Genomic DNA, 15,297 nt, shown 5'->3' on the forward strand with positions numbered 1-15,297 from the left:
CTTCATGGCTTTTGAAAAATATTTTTTAAAAAATCCACGCCTTGTGCTGGTGTTCGTGGCTTTGGAAAAAATATTTTTTAAAAAATCCACGCCTTGTATGGAAAGAATATTCTTTCAAAAATGGGTTTTTAATATATTATATATTCCTAAAAAATTCACTTCATTTGGTCCTTGAAGAAGTAGTTGGTCCTTGAAAAAAGTTTTCTTTAAAGAATCCAAGCCTTGTGCTGGTCTTCGTGGCTTTGAAAAAAATATTTTAAAAAATCAACGCCTTGTGCTGCTCTTCATGGCTTTTGAAAAATATTTTTTAAAAAATCCACGCCTTGTGCTGGTGTTCGTGGCTTTGGAAAAAATATTTTTTAAAAAATCCACGCCTTGTATGGAAAGAATATTCTTTCAAAAATGGGTTTTTAATATATTATATATTCCTAAAAAATTCACTTCATTTGGTTCTTGAAGAAGTAGTTTGGAAAAAATCAAACATTTTCTTCAAAAATCCAATTTTTTATTATTCCGAATATATCGTCATGTTTGAGCTTTAGACCCTGTTTTCATCATTTAATTTTCTTCTAAAAACTTTATAATTTGTTTGACTAATTTTTTTCTTTTGTTTTATTATTCCACCTTCCTCTCTTATTTTATAGTTCCACAAGACACGGAAAAATATTATCGCTTGGATCCAACAAAATCTGCTGCCGAGAATTGCTATGATATCTATGCGGCATTGTGTTGTCGTGAGACACGCGATAGCAAACGTCTCGATCTGCTCAATGAATTGGCCACATTATGCCAGCAACAACAGCAGCTGCTGCAGAAGCAACAAAAAACACAACAACAGCAGCACCACCATCCATCGCACCATCATCACCAACAGCACACAACAACAACAACGTCACCATCGTCATCATCAACGAACACAACATCAGGCGGAGCAGCAACAGCAGCCGGCGGCGGCGGGGGCATTGGAGTCGGTGGCGGTCCTACCACGTTTCCTTCTTTGGCTACAACATCAACGTCATTGGCGACCTCGTCGTCGGCGGCATCAATATACAAAAATAATTTGGGATTTAGCACGGAAGAGTTACTCTACTGGTAAGTGCAACAACAAACAACAACAACATCGCCAAAGTTGTTGGTATGGATATTAATTTAAAATAAACACCAACTGAATCATTTCACAAAGCCAACAAACAAACAACAACAACAAAATAGCAATAACAATAAAAAATGTAAAAAATAACATTAACAACAACAGCAACAACAAACTTACATTATGAAAACAAATTATTAAATTCCAGACAGTCATAAAAGTTGTCTGCACGTGTTTGTTTTGTTTGTTATTTTTGTTGCTTTTAGCTTAATTTATATTTATTTTGTTAAGGTGCGGTGAGGAGGGTGGTAGTTAGTTTATGACTTCACTATATCGTCAATATAATCCATGATTAATTTAGAAGGAGTTGTAAGTTCATCCTGAACTTGTTCCCATCTCCATTTTATGGCCGCTTATATAGATTGACAGAGCATTCAGAGAATTTGGGCCACTCGTCCATGATTTCTGTTAGGAATTTTTTATATCAAAATCCACGTGTTCAGAATGAAGTACAGCGTGATCCCTTTTACTTGGGCCTAATTGTACTTCTGGTTGCCTGAATCCGAATTAAAAAAATCAAAGGGTAGCAGAATTATGATCGCATATAAATCAGTCTTAAAAGTGCTATTAAACGCACACGAAATAAGAAGCTATACAAAGACAACCACAGGCTATAACACTTGCATTTATTGATTTGTCTGCTCTGGCCGAAGTTTTCAATCGAGTCAATCCGGTGTACCCAACCAGCTGCCGAGGGATTAACATTTTTTCAAGTGCGGCGCCAGTATGTTGATTCGTAGTGAAAGAATATTCAGACCTGCCAGAAGCTACCCTTAGGTTAGGTTATAGGATGTGCAGCCGTTCACTTGGAGACATTTGTCCATTGTACTCATCCTGGGTACCTGAAAAGAAAGGAGTAAAGGAAAGTGGAAAAGGAGATGGAGAAAGTTCAAAGAGTGTCCTGGAACCCAACACAATGTAACTATCTGGGATTTCACTTTCTAGTGAATAGCACCATTTCTGTCTTCGCAGGATTTACTACAAGACCATTGGCCTTGGATAAGGCACTCGCATGATATCAGAAGTAATCGACAGAAATTTCCCGCTGACTATCATAACTAGCAATACTAAATAATCGGCATAGACTACAACCTTTATCTAAGGTGATCGAATTTCAACAGTATATCATTAATCACCAGAAGCCATAATAGAGGAGATAATACTCCTCCCTGCCGTGTTCCTCTGTTGGCAGATTTTCTCACCGAACTCTCTCCAATAGGCAAATTGATAATTCTGCTTTCCAGCATTCCTAAAGTCGAAAGCAGAATGGAAAGCTTCCAGTTGCACTTTGTTGAAGGCTCATTCAATGTCAAAGAACGCAGCCAATGTGTTTCCGGAGGTCTCCATATTCTTCTCGATGTGTCCGACCACCTCATGTAAGGTAGTGTCGACAGATTTGGCTTTGGTGTAGGCATTTTGAGATTTGCGAATTTCATTAGGGTTAATAGTGTTCCTAATTTCGAGGTCTACTAACCTTTCTAAAGTCTTAAGTAGAAAGGAAAAAGGTTAATTGGTATGTAGTCCTTAGTTAGCGTATGATTCGGCATCTTAGCCTTCGGGATGAAGGTTACAACTTTTCATAGCCGCGGTATGTACGCTAAAAACAAACAAGTTCTAAAAATCCTATCAACTTCTTCTTTTCCTTGGTTTGAACCGTAAGCCGACGAGCACACCGCACTTCGTCATTGTGGCCAGGGAAGTAGGTTGATAATAAAAGATCAAAACTCCTCTGCCGAAGTTTGTCCACGTTCCATCATTTCGCTCTGCGAAATCTGGCCGGTTCGTTTACTCCTATGATTGACTGTAGCAGACCGAGACTTACGTTTAGCCATATTGATTTCATTTCGTTCTGAGATCTTTGCGACCAAAGAACGGGGATGCTGTTTTGGCCAGTCTGACTGTCGTTATACTATGGCTTTGATATCTTTCAAATTTAGAACTGAATTAAAAATCCATGCCTTGTATGACCCATGTATGACTTTTAAAAATTATTCTTTAAATAAAATCCGACTTGTATGACTATTGAAAAAATTCAAGTCTTGTATGACCAAATATCTATATGAGCAGGCCAATCAGACAGGTCTGAATAGCAGCAGTCATACATATGAATTCGCCCAGGCAGTACAACATGTATAAATGCTACACTCGGAGACCATTCATCATGAATAGCAGCATAGGAGAGGCAGCTGCGGAGACACAGCTAAAATCTTCTCTTCCTCCCTTCAGAAACATGTTTTCTGACTTGTCCTTGGCGTATTTGACGACCCGTCCCCAAAGGCATTAGCTAGCACGAACCATGTGAAGACCTCGTCCGTTAGAAAAAGGTCTTTTGATTCCGGTTTATTAGTAACCAAAAGCTTACCCCGTTTTCCGATTTTTGTCTTCCCGGTGGAAGTCTTCTCAATATATTTCTTATCCGTCTGTAGAGACAATGGCTTGTTTGCACCAAGTTACCAACGTGCTTTGAGGGTGGTTCGATTTCTTTCTTTTGATTACGAGTTTCCTACACTGCCTATGAAAAAGTAGGCCATTGTATATTTGGAGCATTCAAACTTGCCCTCCGTTGCTATTTTCCTCAAGAGCACTGATTTATTCGCTACTGTCAAGCAGTTTCCACCTTAGAAAAGTCGACATCCTTCTGTGCCGGATGCCGAAGCCGTCAGCTTGTTTTCTTTGGATCAACAACCGTTGCCGATTTTTGTCCTCCGACATTGTTGTTCTCATTGTTCTCTACCATATTTGGCGGCCTCTTTTGACTAAAGTACGAGACTTTGATAATGGTTGTTAGTATCAGTCGAAAAGGTAGTTGTTTGTTTAATTGTTTTATTTTTCTGTTCTGAGAGACACGAGGTCTTAGCGTTAGCAAATCATATTTCAGGGTGGAAGTCCGCAAGTTTTAACTCCCATTTATTATCTATCCAATGAATATATTGGGCCTACCACTATACGCGTTTTGAGGACGCGTATAATCATAATAGAATTTGATAAACCGCATCGTATAGAACCCGTTTGTCTGCCTTTGTTAAAAGCCTGCTGTGCTTATCTGATCTTATTTAGTTCGAACGAATTTCATGACCTTATAACATGTTCTTACTGAATAGAAAAGTACATATTATGATCGTTAGGTCTTGTGTAAAATGTAACTCAGTTCACCAGCTTTGCAGGTCTTAACGATCGCCGATCGAAATATCAGCTTAGACTCGAATACGCTTTAGACAATTTTGGAGTAGATTATGATATCTCTGGCTGGATTGTCTCCACTGTAACTTTTGAAGCGATATGCTCTGGAACCTCAAAAAATTAAGGTGCACATTGCCAGTACCCCGAAATATATTAACCAAAATCATGATACATGTGTTCAACACAAAAAATCGGAATCTACTTATTTACTACCCTATATAATAATTGTAACTTCTTTCTTCTTTCATTTTCAGTTTGAGTGCATCCCTAATACGATCATTTACACAAGTGAGAGCGGCTGCATTGCGTACGATACGTTATGTGTTGACCACAACCAAGGATATCAAAATATTCAATTCAATGCAATTGCCGCATTTATTATGTCGATCGATTGACATTATGCTGAAGAACAATGATGAACGTGTTCAGGCCTTGAAATTGGTAAACAATTCCCATTAAATTAATATTCCACATTAGAAACCTAAAATTATTTTCTACTTCTATTTACAGATACGCAAAATGCTGGCAATATCACCGGAAAATATAAGTCCGGTATTGGTTCGCTGTCTAGTTTCATTGGCCGATACGGGCCTTGAGGAAAAAGATAAATTACTGAGGGTTTGTCTGGCAACACTGTGTGAATTTGCCGTATTGAATCCAACATTGCTGATATGTTGCGGTGGGGTGACTTCAATCACCCGCAATGTGGTGGAATGTCACAATCCTCGAATAGCCGAAAGTTTAAGTGGTGTACTGCTGTATCTATTGGAATGGCCGCATACACGTAATATATCGGGAGTGCGTTTGGATTGTTTGGCGGCACCCTATTGCGATTTTACATATCGTCTGGGGATTATGGATAAGAATAAGTAAGTTGAGAGGCTATACATTGGATATTTAAAGGTTCTTTAATAATGTGTCGTTGTATTTTTTCTTTCAGAGATGCTCATGAACTACGTTACACAAGTTGTCGTTTAGCTTTATTATCTGTTCTGCGCAGCTGGACTGGGACCATTGAATTCTGTGATCCAAGTAAACCATCCGGTTTAAAAGCAATAGTTGATGCTTTATATTTAAATCAAATTGAAGTTAGAGTAAGTCTTAAAAATTGCCTTAAAAATTATAGTTTTCCTGATGATTATTTTTTTATATTTCTAGAAAGCAATATTGGAATTGCTCTACGAACTATTGGGTCTTCCACAACCTACTTGGACGACTGAAGATTATGCTGTGGCTTTACAGGCGGTTGATCCGTCTGATTTCCAAGCCAATTGGCTATTAAAGAATGGCTTCGTTGCTGCCGAGGGTCGCAGCATATTGCCGAGTTTGGCAGCACGCGCCCCCAATATCTGTGAACAACACTTGGCCTTACAATTGTACTGTTTTCTAGAGACTGGTCTTCTCAATGCCTTGGTCGAGGTTATAATATCGAGTGAAGTTTCCGTATCAGTGGCAGCCACGGTTCTAATTGGCAAGCTATTGCATTTAATGCATACCCATTTGCCGCCGGACATTTGCAGTACAAGTCCGGCACTGCCGACACTAATAAAGCATGCCACCAAGGGTAATATAAATGCATGTGCCGCCATATCAGCACTGGAATGTTATCAGAAAATGTTAAGGAATCGTCCAGCGTCGAGTAGTTTATTTTTGGATAGCATTATACAAGAAGGAAGTAAGGACACATACCATAAACCTTCCAATACAACTGTATTATAATTATAATTCTCTTTCAGCCCTCATACACACAAGACTTTTTCGCCGTGAAATCAATGCTCAGGATATCCCCTACGCTAGCAGCAGTCTACAATCACCACCCCCTGATCCAAATAGCACCAATGCCACCACATATCCTGGTGTTGGCCAATATAGTTCCATTGGTGGTGTTGGTACGCTGGATAGACCCCGTCTGGACTCTGTCTCCAGTGACGATTCAAATTCTCAGTCATCATCATCACGTCGTGCAAGTTTTCGCTTGAAATGTAAATTTTTACCGTTCCTAGAGAATATGAAAGTGAATCGTTTAATCAAAGACTCGAATGTATTAAATTCCAAGGATGGCACCGGCTGGGATTGGGAAGTTATATCAACGATAATAAGAGTAAGTGTGAAATTTTTCTTTTTTATAAATATATGTCATTTACATTCATCGCAAAGAACGCGAACATGTTTTTTAATTGAAAACCAGTAAGCAATAGAAAGACCATTGAATGTGTATGTTTGACGGAAATTCATAATACCCGGAAGCGTATTTTTTCTCATTATGATAAGCATTCTCAATGATTATATCCTAGAGCATCACTACCGGACACAGTCGATGAGATGTAATGTGTCCAGGAACAATTCCGGTTTGGGTCGGTTGTGAAACTACAACGAACGCCGGTAGCTGCTACCGTGTAATCTACTGGCAGTGTCTCACCAACCATTGTTTCAGAGAACTTTCCATGATTTCTGATGTTCGGTTAGGAGAAAGGAAATCCCGGGAAAACCTCTAGACTGGCAAAACGCATGATCAGGGAATTCACATTGGGTTAACGGATTAATAACATAACATATGTGTAAGGGGTTTGGACGTCTGAAGTTAAAACGGTCCGAATAAACTGTGGATAACGGCCAAATTTAACGACGTCATTTTGTCGAGTATCCTGAAAGTGACAGATGGAAGAATACTGGTTAATATAATATCCTTTCCGACGAGGAAAGCATTACGCCCGGGCAGAATCTCCATGGTAGTGCTGAATCAAAGGTTGTCAGCAATGGTGAATCGTCGATCTTACTTTTGTTGCTCATTTGCTGCAAGTCCGGTATAAATAAAAAAGTATGAATACGGTCCTCAAGTCCCTTGGCGACAACACTTGTTTCGCAAACCTCTTATAAAGCAATTGGTCGGTCTATAGCCAGCTATGGGAATACTAGTGCTAGGCAATAGAGAAGTATTCAGATTTGTCAGAACGCCACAATGACAGCAGCATTTCATGACACCGATGGACCATCTGCTAAGAAATATAAAAAATTTTGATGTGGTGGTGTGTGAGGAACGATCTAGAGAGGTCTTAAGATTAAAAAGAGCTTGAAGGTCAAGAAGTTTATCAGAGGAGTCCCATCTTTCCGAAACGACCCGCGACATACTTGTCCAACAACAACAAAGGTCACCTTAAATGACCAACAACAGCTTTGTCGGCCATTTACATACATAATGCGGAAGGATTCAACCAGAAAAGACCATGTAATAGGATAGTTATAAGAGGTCGAAGTACCATAGAGTTATACCGTGAGTTCCCTTAGAGGGTGATATCACAGGAACCACCTTTCTGAAATTTCACTTCTAGGGATCACATTCGATAGTATTTACAAGACGTCCGTGCATGCCTCAGTTATTCGCACCAAAGTCAGGAGCAGAAACAATTTTCTCAAGCCGCTAACCGGCAGTTTTTCTGAAGCTGACAAAGAAACCTTAAAAAATGTGCGGCCCAGTGTGGTCCGCCAAGGTTAGTGCCACGCAATGGAAAAATATTCAATCCTGAAGGAATGCCGCCCTGAGGACTGTACAGGTTGCCTCCTTATGACTCCAACGCCTGTCACCTCTGCTCATCGTGTTAAAGCAATGGGGCTGCTACAACAACAACAACGAACTAGAGTGGTCATAACTGTATGTTGTAGCCTCCTCAATACTTATTGGGCACGAATCGATGACACGGTGGACAATATCTGCCCGGCATGTAGTAATGTCCACATGACACGCTACACCTCTTCATCTGCACAGCCTTTAACTCCACTTCACTTTGAACACAACAGGCACATGTCGCATCTTTTTGATCCTGGAGTTAGAGGCAGAGGATTTTTATACAAAATAAAGTTTAATCCAATTTACTACGAACTCTACACAACTTTATATATATACTGAACTTATATTTAATGGACTATAGGCCCATTTCTTTTATAATTCCCTCCAATGGAAACCCTTATAAAATGAGAAATGAGTTTGCGAAATTGATTGATCTCAATAAAAAAACTTTGAGGAGATTTTTTATTTTCATCCTGGAGGGAACTATAAAGGAGCCACCGTTTCAAGATGGTGCCTGATATCATTGTATACCCATTCACTGCCATAAAAGGGGCAGGTTGGAAAATCATATTATCTCCCGTTCAGATACAAATCAATATAGTGTCGGTAATGAATTATTTAAGTGTAATCCTATGGCAATCGTGTACCTATAAGCATTCGGGTATATTAATATTTCTAATATGTAATCTTAAGCGTTCGACTGTATTAATTATTAAATATATATATTTATTTACATTTTCTTTCCAGTCAAATCTAATCCGTAAAATGGAAGAGCCAAGTTTAACGTTCCTCAAAAATCTCATTGATTTCTTTAAGCCAAGTAAAAATTGTTTTTCCCATCAAGAACTGGTGCAGGGTAAAACATTGCCGCCATTTGTTCAAGTCGGTTTAGATTTAATCGATTGGCTTTTGGCCATCTATCCACTGGAAAGTGTTCGCCTACTAACTGATTTCTTTACCGATGTGGCCTCCCAGCTATTGGCCATAACAACACCAAATCGTGCACACGATTGTCTATTTAGTCCAAAGCATATGGAGACTACAATGTGTCAACAGTATTTTTTATTTATTGGTCGGATGTGTCGGGCACAAAAGGGCATTACGATATTAACGAATACGGCGGTGTTTGAACAGTGAGTAGACACTTTCCCCTAATATGTTTGGAATTTTTGTTAATGTTTTCCCCGCATCTTCATTTTAGCCTTGTCAATCTCGTACGCAACACCGATTACGAATGTTATGTAAAATTAATTGTATCGGGTTTGGATTATAGTCTAGAATCTGTTCCCCGTAAAGTTTTGGAAAAAGCTTTAACGGCCGCCAAGGATACGGGTAGTCGTCTGTATGCCACACAATTTCTGGTGGTATTATTAAGAGCTCGCATACCAAACTTTGAGGTATGGGGTATACCTTTAATTATACAACAAACTAAAGATCCAGATCGTAGTGTCGTTTTGGCGGCAATGGATGTCCTGGAAGAGGCTTGTCATGAAAAGGTAACAGAGTTATACAATATTTTGCCTCTTAAAAAATTAAAAATAACGTTATTTTTGAATTTTAGTATTATTTGGAAGAAATTGTTAGTCTATGGCCAAATCTTAAAACCCTGGGCGATGTGGGACGTCTACTAATGGCACGCTACTATTCTCTGTCGCGTGGTCTTAACCAACCCAAAGCAAAAGTCAAAGAAGAAATTGAATATTGGAAAAATGGCTACAATAAGAGGCGAGCGTGAAATCCCAAATAGAAAAAGTCCAACAAAAAGTGAACAGCAACAAAAAAAAAAACCTACCTACCTACCAAATTTTGTTCTTGACTTTTTGTTTGACTTTATCTGGTACCCCACTGGAATAAAATTAATAATTTCCCATTTTTCTCTTTTTCTTCCCACAGATACGTTTTATTGGTCGAGGCTGATACGCATGCCAGCCTAACATTGCATGTGCGCAATGAAGAAGGCGGTTATAGTCGTCGTAATTGTAATACCCGACCCATTATTATACCACCAAATATACCAGCCCATTTATATGGGCAAATGGTTCAAACAACACAGGGAACAACAGCCTTAAGAAAATTCGGTGATCTGCCACAGCTTTTAGAGGTTATTAGCAGCGGAAAGTGTTCCGATGAAGCGGAATGTTTGGAATTGAAATCGGCAATATGGGCTATTGGTCATGCATCGACCCATTCAAATGGCATTGAATATTTTTTGGAAACGGGAACGAGGTGAGTTTGTTGAAAAGCTCTTCAGATATTTGAATATAAAAAAATGTTTTTAAAAATTCATGATCAAATAAAATACCTCGTATATTTATTTAATTCATTGTTATTGTTATTATTATTTTTTTTTGTATTTTAGGGTCTATGAAAAATTGGTTATATTGGCTACAAAGTGTGATATTTACTCGATACGATCAACATGCTTCAGTGTATTGGGTCTAATTGGAAGCACAAAGGATGGGGCGAATCTCCTCTTCAATCTAAGTGAGTTATTTTTTAACTTTAAAATGTCAGAATAGTTTTCAAATATACCTTCCCTTTCAGATTGGTTATGTGTACGACACGATCGTAATACCATATGGCCGGTACATCAACCCGAAGATTGGATGTTGGGCAATTACACACCATTGCGACATCATTTCGACGATGTACCACCGTATAATTATACGGGTATGGAAGATCAAATCGATGGTTCCTACTATACGGGTAGCTATTCGAATTTATTATTGAGTAGTACCAGTACGAATCGTGATGCTATTGGTGGTGGTGCGGCAAGTGCAAGTTCGGAAGCGCAAGATGCTAATACCACCACCGATAGTATTAAGACATCGGGTGAAGAGGTTAGTGTAGATAATCTTCTGACAACACAACCATATAAATTTAGTTCACCGAGAGCTAAACTAGAGAAGACATCATCTTCTTCTTGTTCACGACAGATGGGTGGTGGTGGTGTGGCAACACCCACAACTACAGCAGGTGGTATTGCTAGTAGTAGTACGGCAAGTGGCAGTAGTAGTAGTGTATTACCGGCATCCGTAAAATGGAAAACACTGCCAGAAGGTTCATGTCTACGGCATGGTCGGCATCAACGTTCATTGTCCGAATCGAAAACGACCGATGTTATAAGTCTTTTGAGTGGCGGAGGAACAGGAGGACATCCGGGTGTTATGCCGCCAACAGCAGGTGGTCCAGGAATGTATTATTCACATCGAACGCGTTACAATTCATGTACAGATTCCAATACATCAGGTGTTAGTAGTTGTGAATCGGTTACGGGAAGAACAGCGGGAGTGGGGTAAGTTGCTCTTTACAGAAAATAGCTTATTTGATTGCATATTAATTTGTACTTTCTGTTTCAAAATTTAGTGATCTCCAACAGTTTCCCCTCAGTCCTATACCCTCAATGTCAAATCTGCTGGAAATACCATTGGGTCAATCGTCTCTGTTACGTCGCACCTCATTAGTTACCGGCTCCTATTTGCATAATGCCATTAGTCCAGTGGACATAAAAGGTTATGCTCAATTACGTTCCTTGCGACGCCATTGTCGCCCAGTTCTATCTGAATCCGGTGCTGAGTTATATGATATTGTTGATCGTATCGATTTGTTGTCATACGCCTCATTTCGACCACGTAAATCTTCCTTTGGAGATTCGCGCAAGAATAAAGTGCGTAGCTTAGATCGCCAGACATCACTGAGAATGTATGCGTAAGTATTATTGATTTAGTTTTAATAAATCGGTAACTATATATTTTTTTATTTGTTGTTTTAGGCATCTGGATTCGGAAGAGCTGCAAGTACCATTGCCAACGCTAAATGCACCCAAATTTTTATCACAAAATGATTCCAAAGGTCCTTGTTATGTCGGTAAGTTGCACATCATAACTATTAGGTTCTGGTTTAGCTGTCTACTAATTTTCGTGGAAGTGACGTGCAATTCCGTGCATTTACGAAATCCATATTAATTTTGGGGTTTTGAAAATGTGTGTCCTCAAGTGTCTTTGCTACTGGCAACAGAAATAAAACAGGACTCTACGAATTTACCTCTGTTGGCATCATTGCCAGGCTTTAATTGCAGGACCACCCTGCTTACATTCCATGTTGAGGGATGCTGTTAAATACTCGGTTCCGGTTCCATCCAGTTTGCATAAGCATATTCTTTGTGGAACTGTAGTCGTTTTAATTTGGGCCACCTTTAAAAAATTTCTATTTTTAGATAATTTGAAAATTTCAACAACCCAATTTTTTTGTCCTACACCCAACAATTAATCTATAATACTAATTTAATTAATTTTTCTCTCCTTTCAGGCATTTCATTACCAAAAAATCTTTTGGATATATTCCCAACCCGCAACCAGCTGAGAACTTATGTTTCACAAGATATTCAAGATCAGGATTTAATGGATATTAATTTGTTGACAGCTAAGCAGCAATTCCTAAATGATTCCCTAAATAATGAAGGTGGTGATGAATCATCAATAATTTCATCACTTTCCGATGTATCATCGGTGAGCAAACGATCCAAATGGGTGGGCGGTAAACATGGACGCAGTAATTGTCTGTACTGCTCAAGGCAAAGGAAACGTTCTCAACGGTTAGATGGTAGTGGCTCTGGAGATGTTTCCACTTCGACATTATGTGAAATGTATACGAATGCCTCAGCGGCACTGGTTGCAGCGGGCATACAGGCCACTGTGGCATTGTCACGCAAAGGTGGAGGAACGACAAATACTTCCACTACGAATACCGATAATAAAACGGCGACTGGTGCTACAGCAAATAAACCTCCCTTACAACAACAACAGTACAGCAATGCCTCATCAATACAATTTTCCGAATTCCATTCGCCGGAAAGTATATTGAGTGAGGATAGTTTGCCGGATCGTTTGACCGCCAATATTCTATATAATGTTCAACGTTTGGCCAATCCCGTCAGTGCCAAACAATCGAAAATGGCACTGCTCGAATTGAAACAAAAACATCCAGCCTCATTTCAAGATATATGCCTTTATTCCGAGGTTTGTCGAACATTGGGTCGTTGTTCGTATCGCATGAATGCTCGACGATTTTTGCAGGAATTGTTTTTGGATTTAGATTTTGATTCGTTCTACAATGAGCCATTGGATATCTTGAGTAAAAAGGATAAAGACTCGTTTAAGAAAGTCGACGGAGGAGCCAAAGAGAGGTTGATGGTGGCAGGAAGTGATAAAGTCATTATGCGCAAGGATAGGACTAGTGGAGGACGTGGTGGCATAGAAGCTGGTGATACAAAAAACGATAATGGAACGGCGGCGAATAATAGCTCTAGCTCGTTGAAACCGCATTTAAAGTCCCAACCCTTGGCTAGTGTATATGAGGCCAGCTGTGAAAATCTGGTATTGGATCCATCTCCACGAATGAAAAATGCACCGGCGATAACAACAACGTCGTCGTCGACGGCCACAACATCAACAACAAAATCATCGAATTTAAAACAGAATTGTAAAAATTTTACCAAAGCTCCGCCACCTGCAGCACCGCCACCTCATCCCACCACCAACCTAAGCGAATACAATACCGAACTTAGAATAACATCTGACGATGATGATGATGATGACGACGACGATGATCATGATGATGACGATGATGAGAGGGGCGAGGAGGATGATATCAGCTATCGTCGTAGTCGTTATAGGCAACAACAAAATTGTGATGAAATCGATGGTGTACCACGCTCTTCGGTCACATCATCATCAACCATATACAGTGTAAATCCCGCCTCTTCCAATTCAATGCAAGCAATGGGTGGTGGTGGTGGATCTAACCAGAATGCTGCCACACAAAACTCTTTGCAGTTAAGCGCCGCCAGTGGTGGTGCGAATAGCAGTGCCGGAGGAGGAGGCGGCGGCGGTAGTGCTAGCACACCCATTAGTAGTAGTAATTGTAGTGATCAAACCTCTACCAGTAATCGCAGTAGTATTTGTACCATTTCCCATCAGCCGATGAATAGCAGTCGTCTGAACTCCTCAACACCCCTGACATCACCGCCCCTGACCACAAAACCCATAGAAAATGAAAATACCAAATATCGTAGAGGACGTTTTTATACGCTGGAATTGGATTTGAGCTGTACAAAAAATAAGTTTCCCATAACCGATAGAACTAAACAGCAAAGTGGCAGCGGCAACATCAGCAATACTTTCAAATTGATGGCTAATGAGAAAACGAATGCCACACCCACAACTGCCACCAATGCCACCTCCCCCACACAACTGACATCACCGACGAAATTCAACACCACCACTAACGGTGGTACTTCTTCATTGCTACGGCAACATTCGTTGGGCTCCGACACTTCAACGAATTATCGTTTGCCAGTTTCAAGATTTTCCTATACGGCGGGTATGACGCCGTCGACGACGGTAACATCACCCACTAGCCAAAATTATCCTGCAAGTTTACAGTTCCAAAATAACAACACCACCACCACTGCCACAACACCAAGTTCAAACCATCCCCCTACCTCTGTCGCCAACACCAGCATCGCATCATCCTCCACTTCCAACACAAACAATCAAAGATATTTCATAACCAAAAGCTTGGCCGCATCATTGGCCCAGCCAATTGGCACCCTGTACTGTGAGAAACGTTTGCAATCTTCCAAATCGGAAGCGGTGTTAATGCAACAAGCTTGCAATAGTACCACCACAGCATCAACAGCCTCGTTTTCATCCTGCTCCACAACATCATCATCGATAACTTCGAAGGCCCCGTATTCGATGGCGGCAACGTCAACGGCCTTGGATAGTTGTGATGGCGGCAATCATGCTGGTAAATATTCCATGATTGCCGCCAACACCAACACCTCGACCACCACAAACACCAATGCAAATACCAATAACATAACTCATCCCCCACCCAACAACTCCACCACCACCACCACAACAACCATTATAATCACCTCAAAAAACGCCGCCCCCTCCTCCTCATCCACCATTTCATCAGCATCATCAAGTATTGTTGGTTCAAGTAAGCAATCATAAATGTATATGTATATTTATTATTATTACAACTACTACTACCTATATTACTATTATTATTACATAATTATTATTTTAGATGCTATAAAAAATAATAATAACAACAAAAACAAAACAGAAACACATTTCTTTATACACTACTATTCTCTAAAAGAAAAGAAAAAAAAACAAATAAAAAATAAATTAAAAAACCACAAGAAGAAACCCCTAAAACAAATGAAAGATGAAGATGAATAAAATAAAACCCTTGTATTTTTGTTATGAAAACGAAAAAGGCACAGATAAAAATAATAAAAAAGAAGAAAAAAAAAAACGATTTTTTATAAACCAAAAAAATAAACAATTTGTATTTTTAATTGATTTGGAAGGGGGTTATGTAATGG

At 39.6% G+C, this 15,297-nt stretch overlaps 1 protein-coding gene across 1 annotated transcript in view; it reads left to right on the plus strand.

Annotated features, from left to right (window-relative positions):
• LOC133324733 (rapamycin-insensitive companion of mTOR-like) overlaps nt 1-14,917 on the plus strand; it is a 74,718-nt gene extending 59,801 nt beyond the window's left edge. Inside the window, exons 2-17 of the mRNA XM_061533575.1 lie at nt 645-1,092; nt 4,585-4,771; nt 4,841-5,199; nt 5,271-5,424; nt 5,489-6,005; nt 6,067-6,431; nt 8,643-9,028; nt 9,097-9,391; nt 9,457-9,620; nt 9,789-10,121; nt 10,255-10,379; nt 10,440-11,190; nt 11,262-11,603; nt 11,668-11,762; nt 12,204-13,376; nt 13,674-14,917. Of these exons, the coding sequence (XP_061389559.1) occupies nt 645-1,092; nt 4,585-4,771; nt 4,841-5,199; nt 5,271-5,424; nt 5,489-6,005; nt 6,067-6,431; nt 8,643-9,028; nt 9,097-9,391; nt 9,457-9,620; nt 9,789-10,121; nt 10,255-10,379; nt 10,440-11,190; nt 11,262-11,603; nt 11,668-11,762; nt 12,204-13,376; nt 13,674-14,917 (6,938 nt within the window). The remainder of the gene's footprint in view (nt 1-644; nt 1,093-4,584; nt 4,772-4,840; nt 5,200-5,270; nt 5,425-5,488; nt 6,006-6,066; nt 6,432-8,642; nt 9,029-9,096; nt 9,392-9,456; nt 9,621-9,788; nt 10,122-10,254; nt 10,380-10,439; nt 11,191-11,261; nt 11,604-11,667; nt 11,763-12,203; nt 13,377-13,673) is intronic.
• The last annotated feature ends 380 nt before the right edge of the window (nt 14,918-15,297 follow it).

Source organism: Musca vetustissima, unplaced genomic scaffold (assembly GCF_032173495.1).
Source record: "Musca vetustissima isolate MV318-11 ecotype Yass unplaced genomic scaffold, APGP_CSIRO_Mvet_v1 utg10716, whole genome shotgun sequence".
Taxonomy (NCBI): Eukaryota; Metazoa; Arthropoda; class Insecta; order Diptera; family Muscidae; genus Musca; species Musca vetustissima.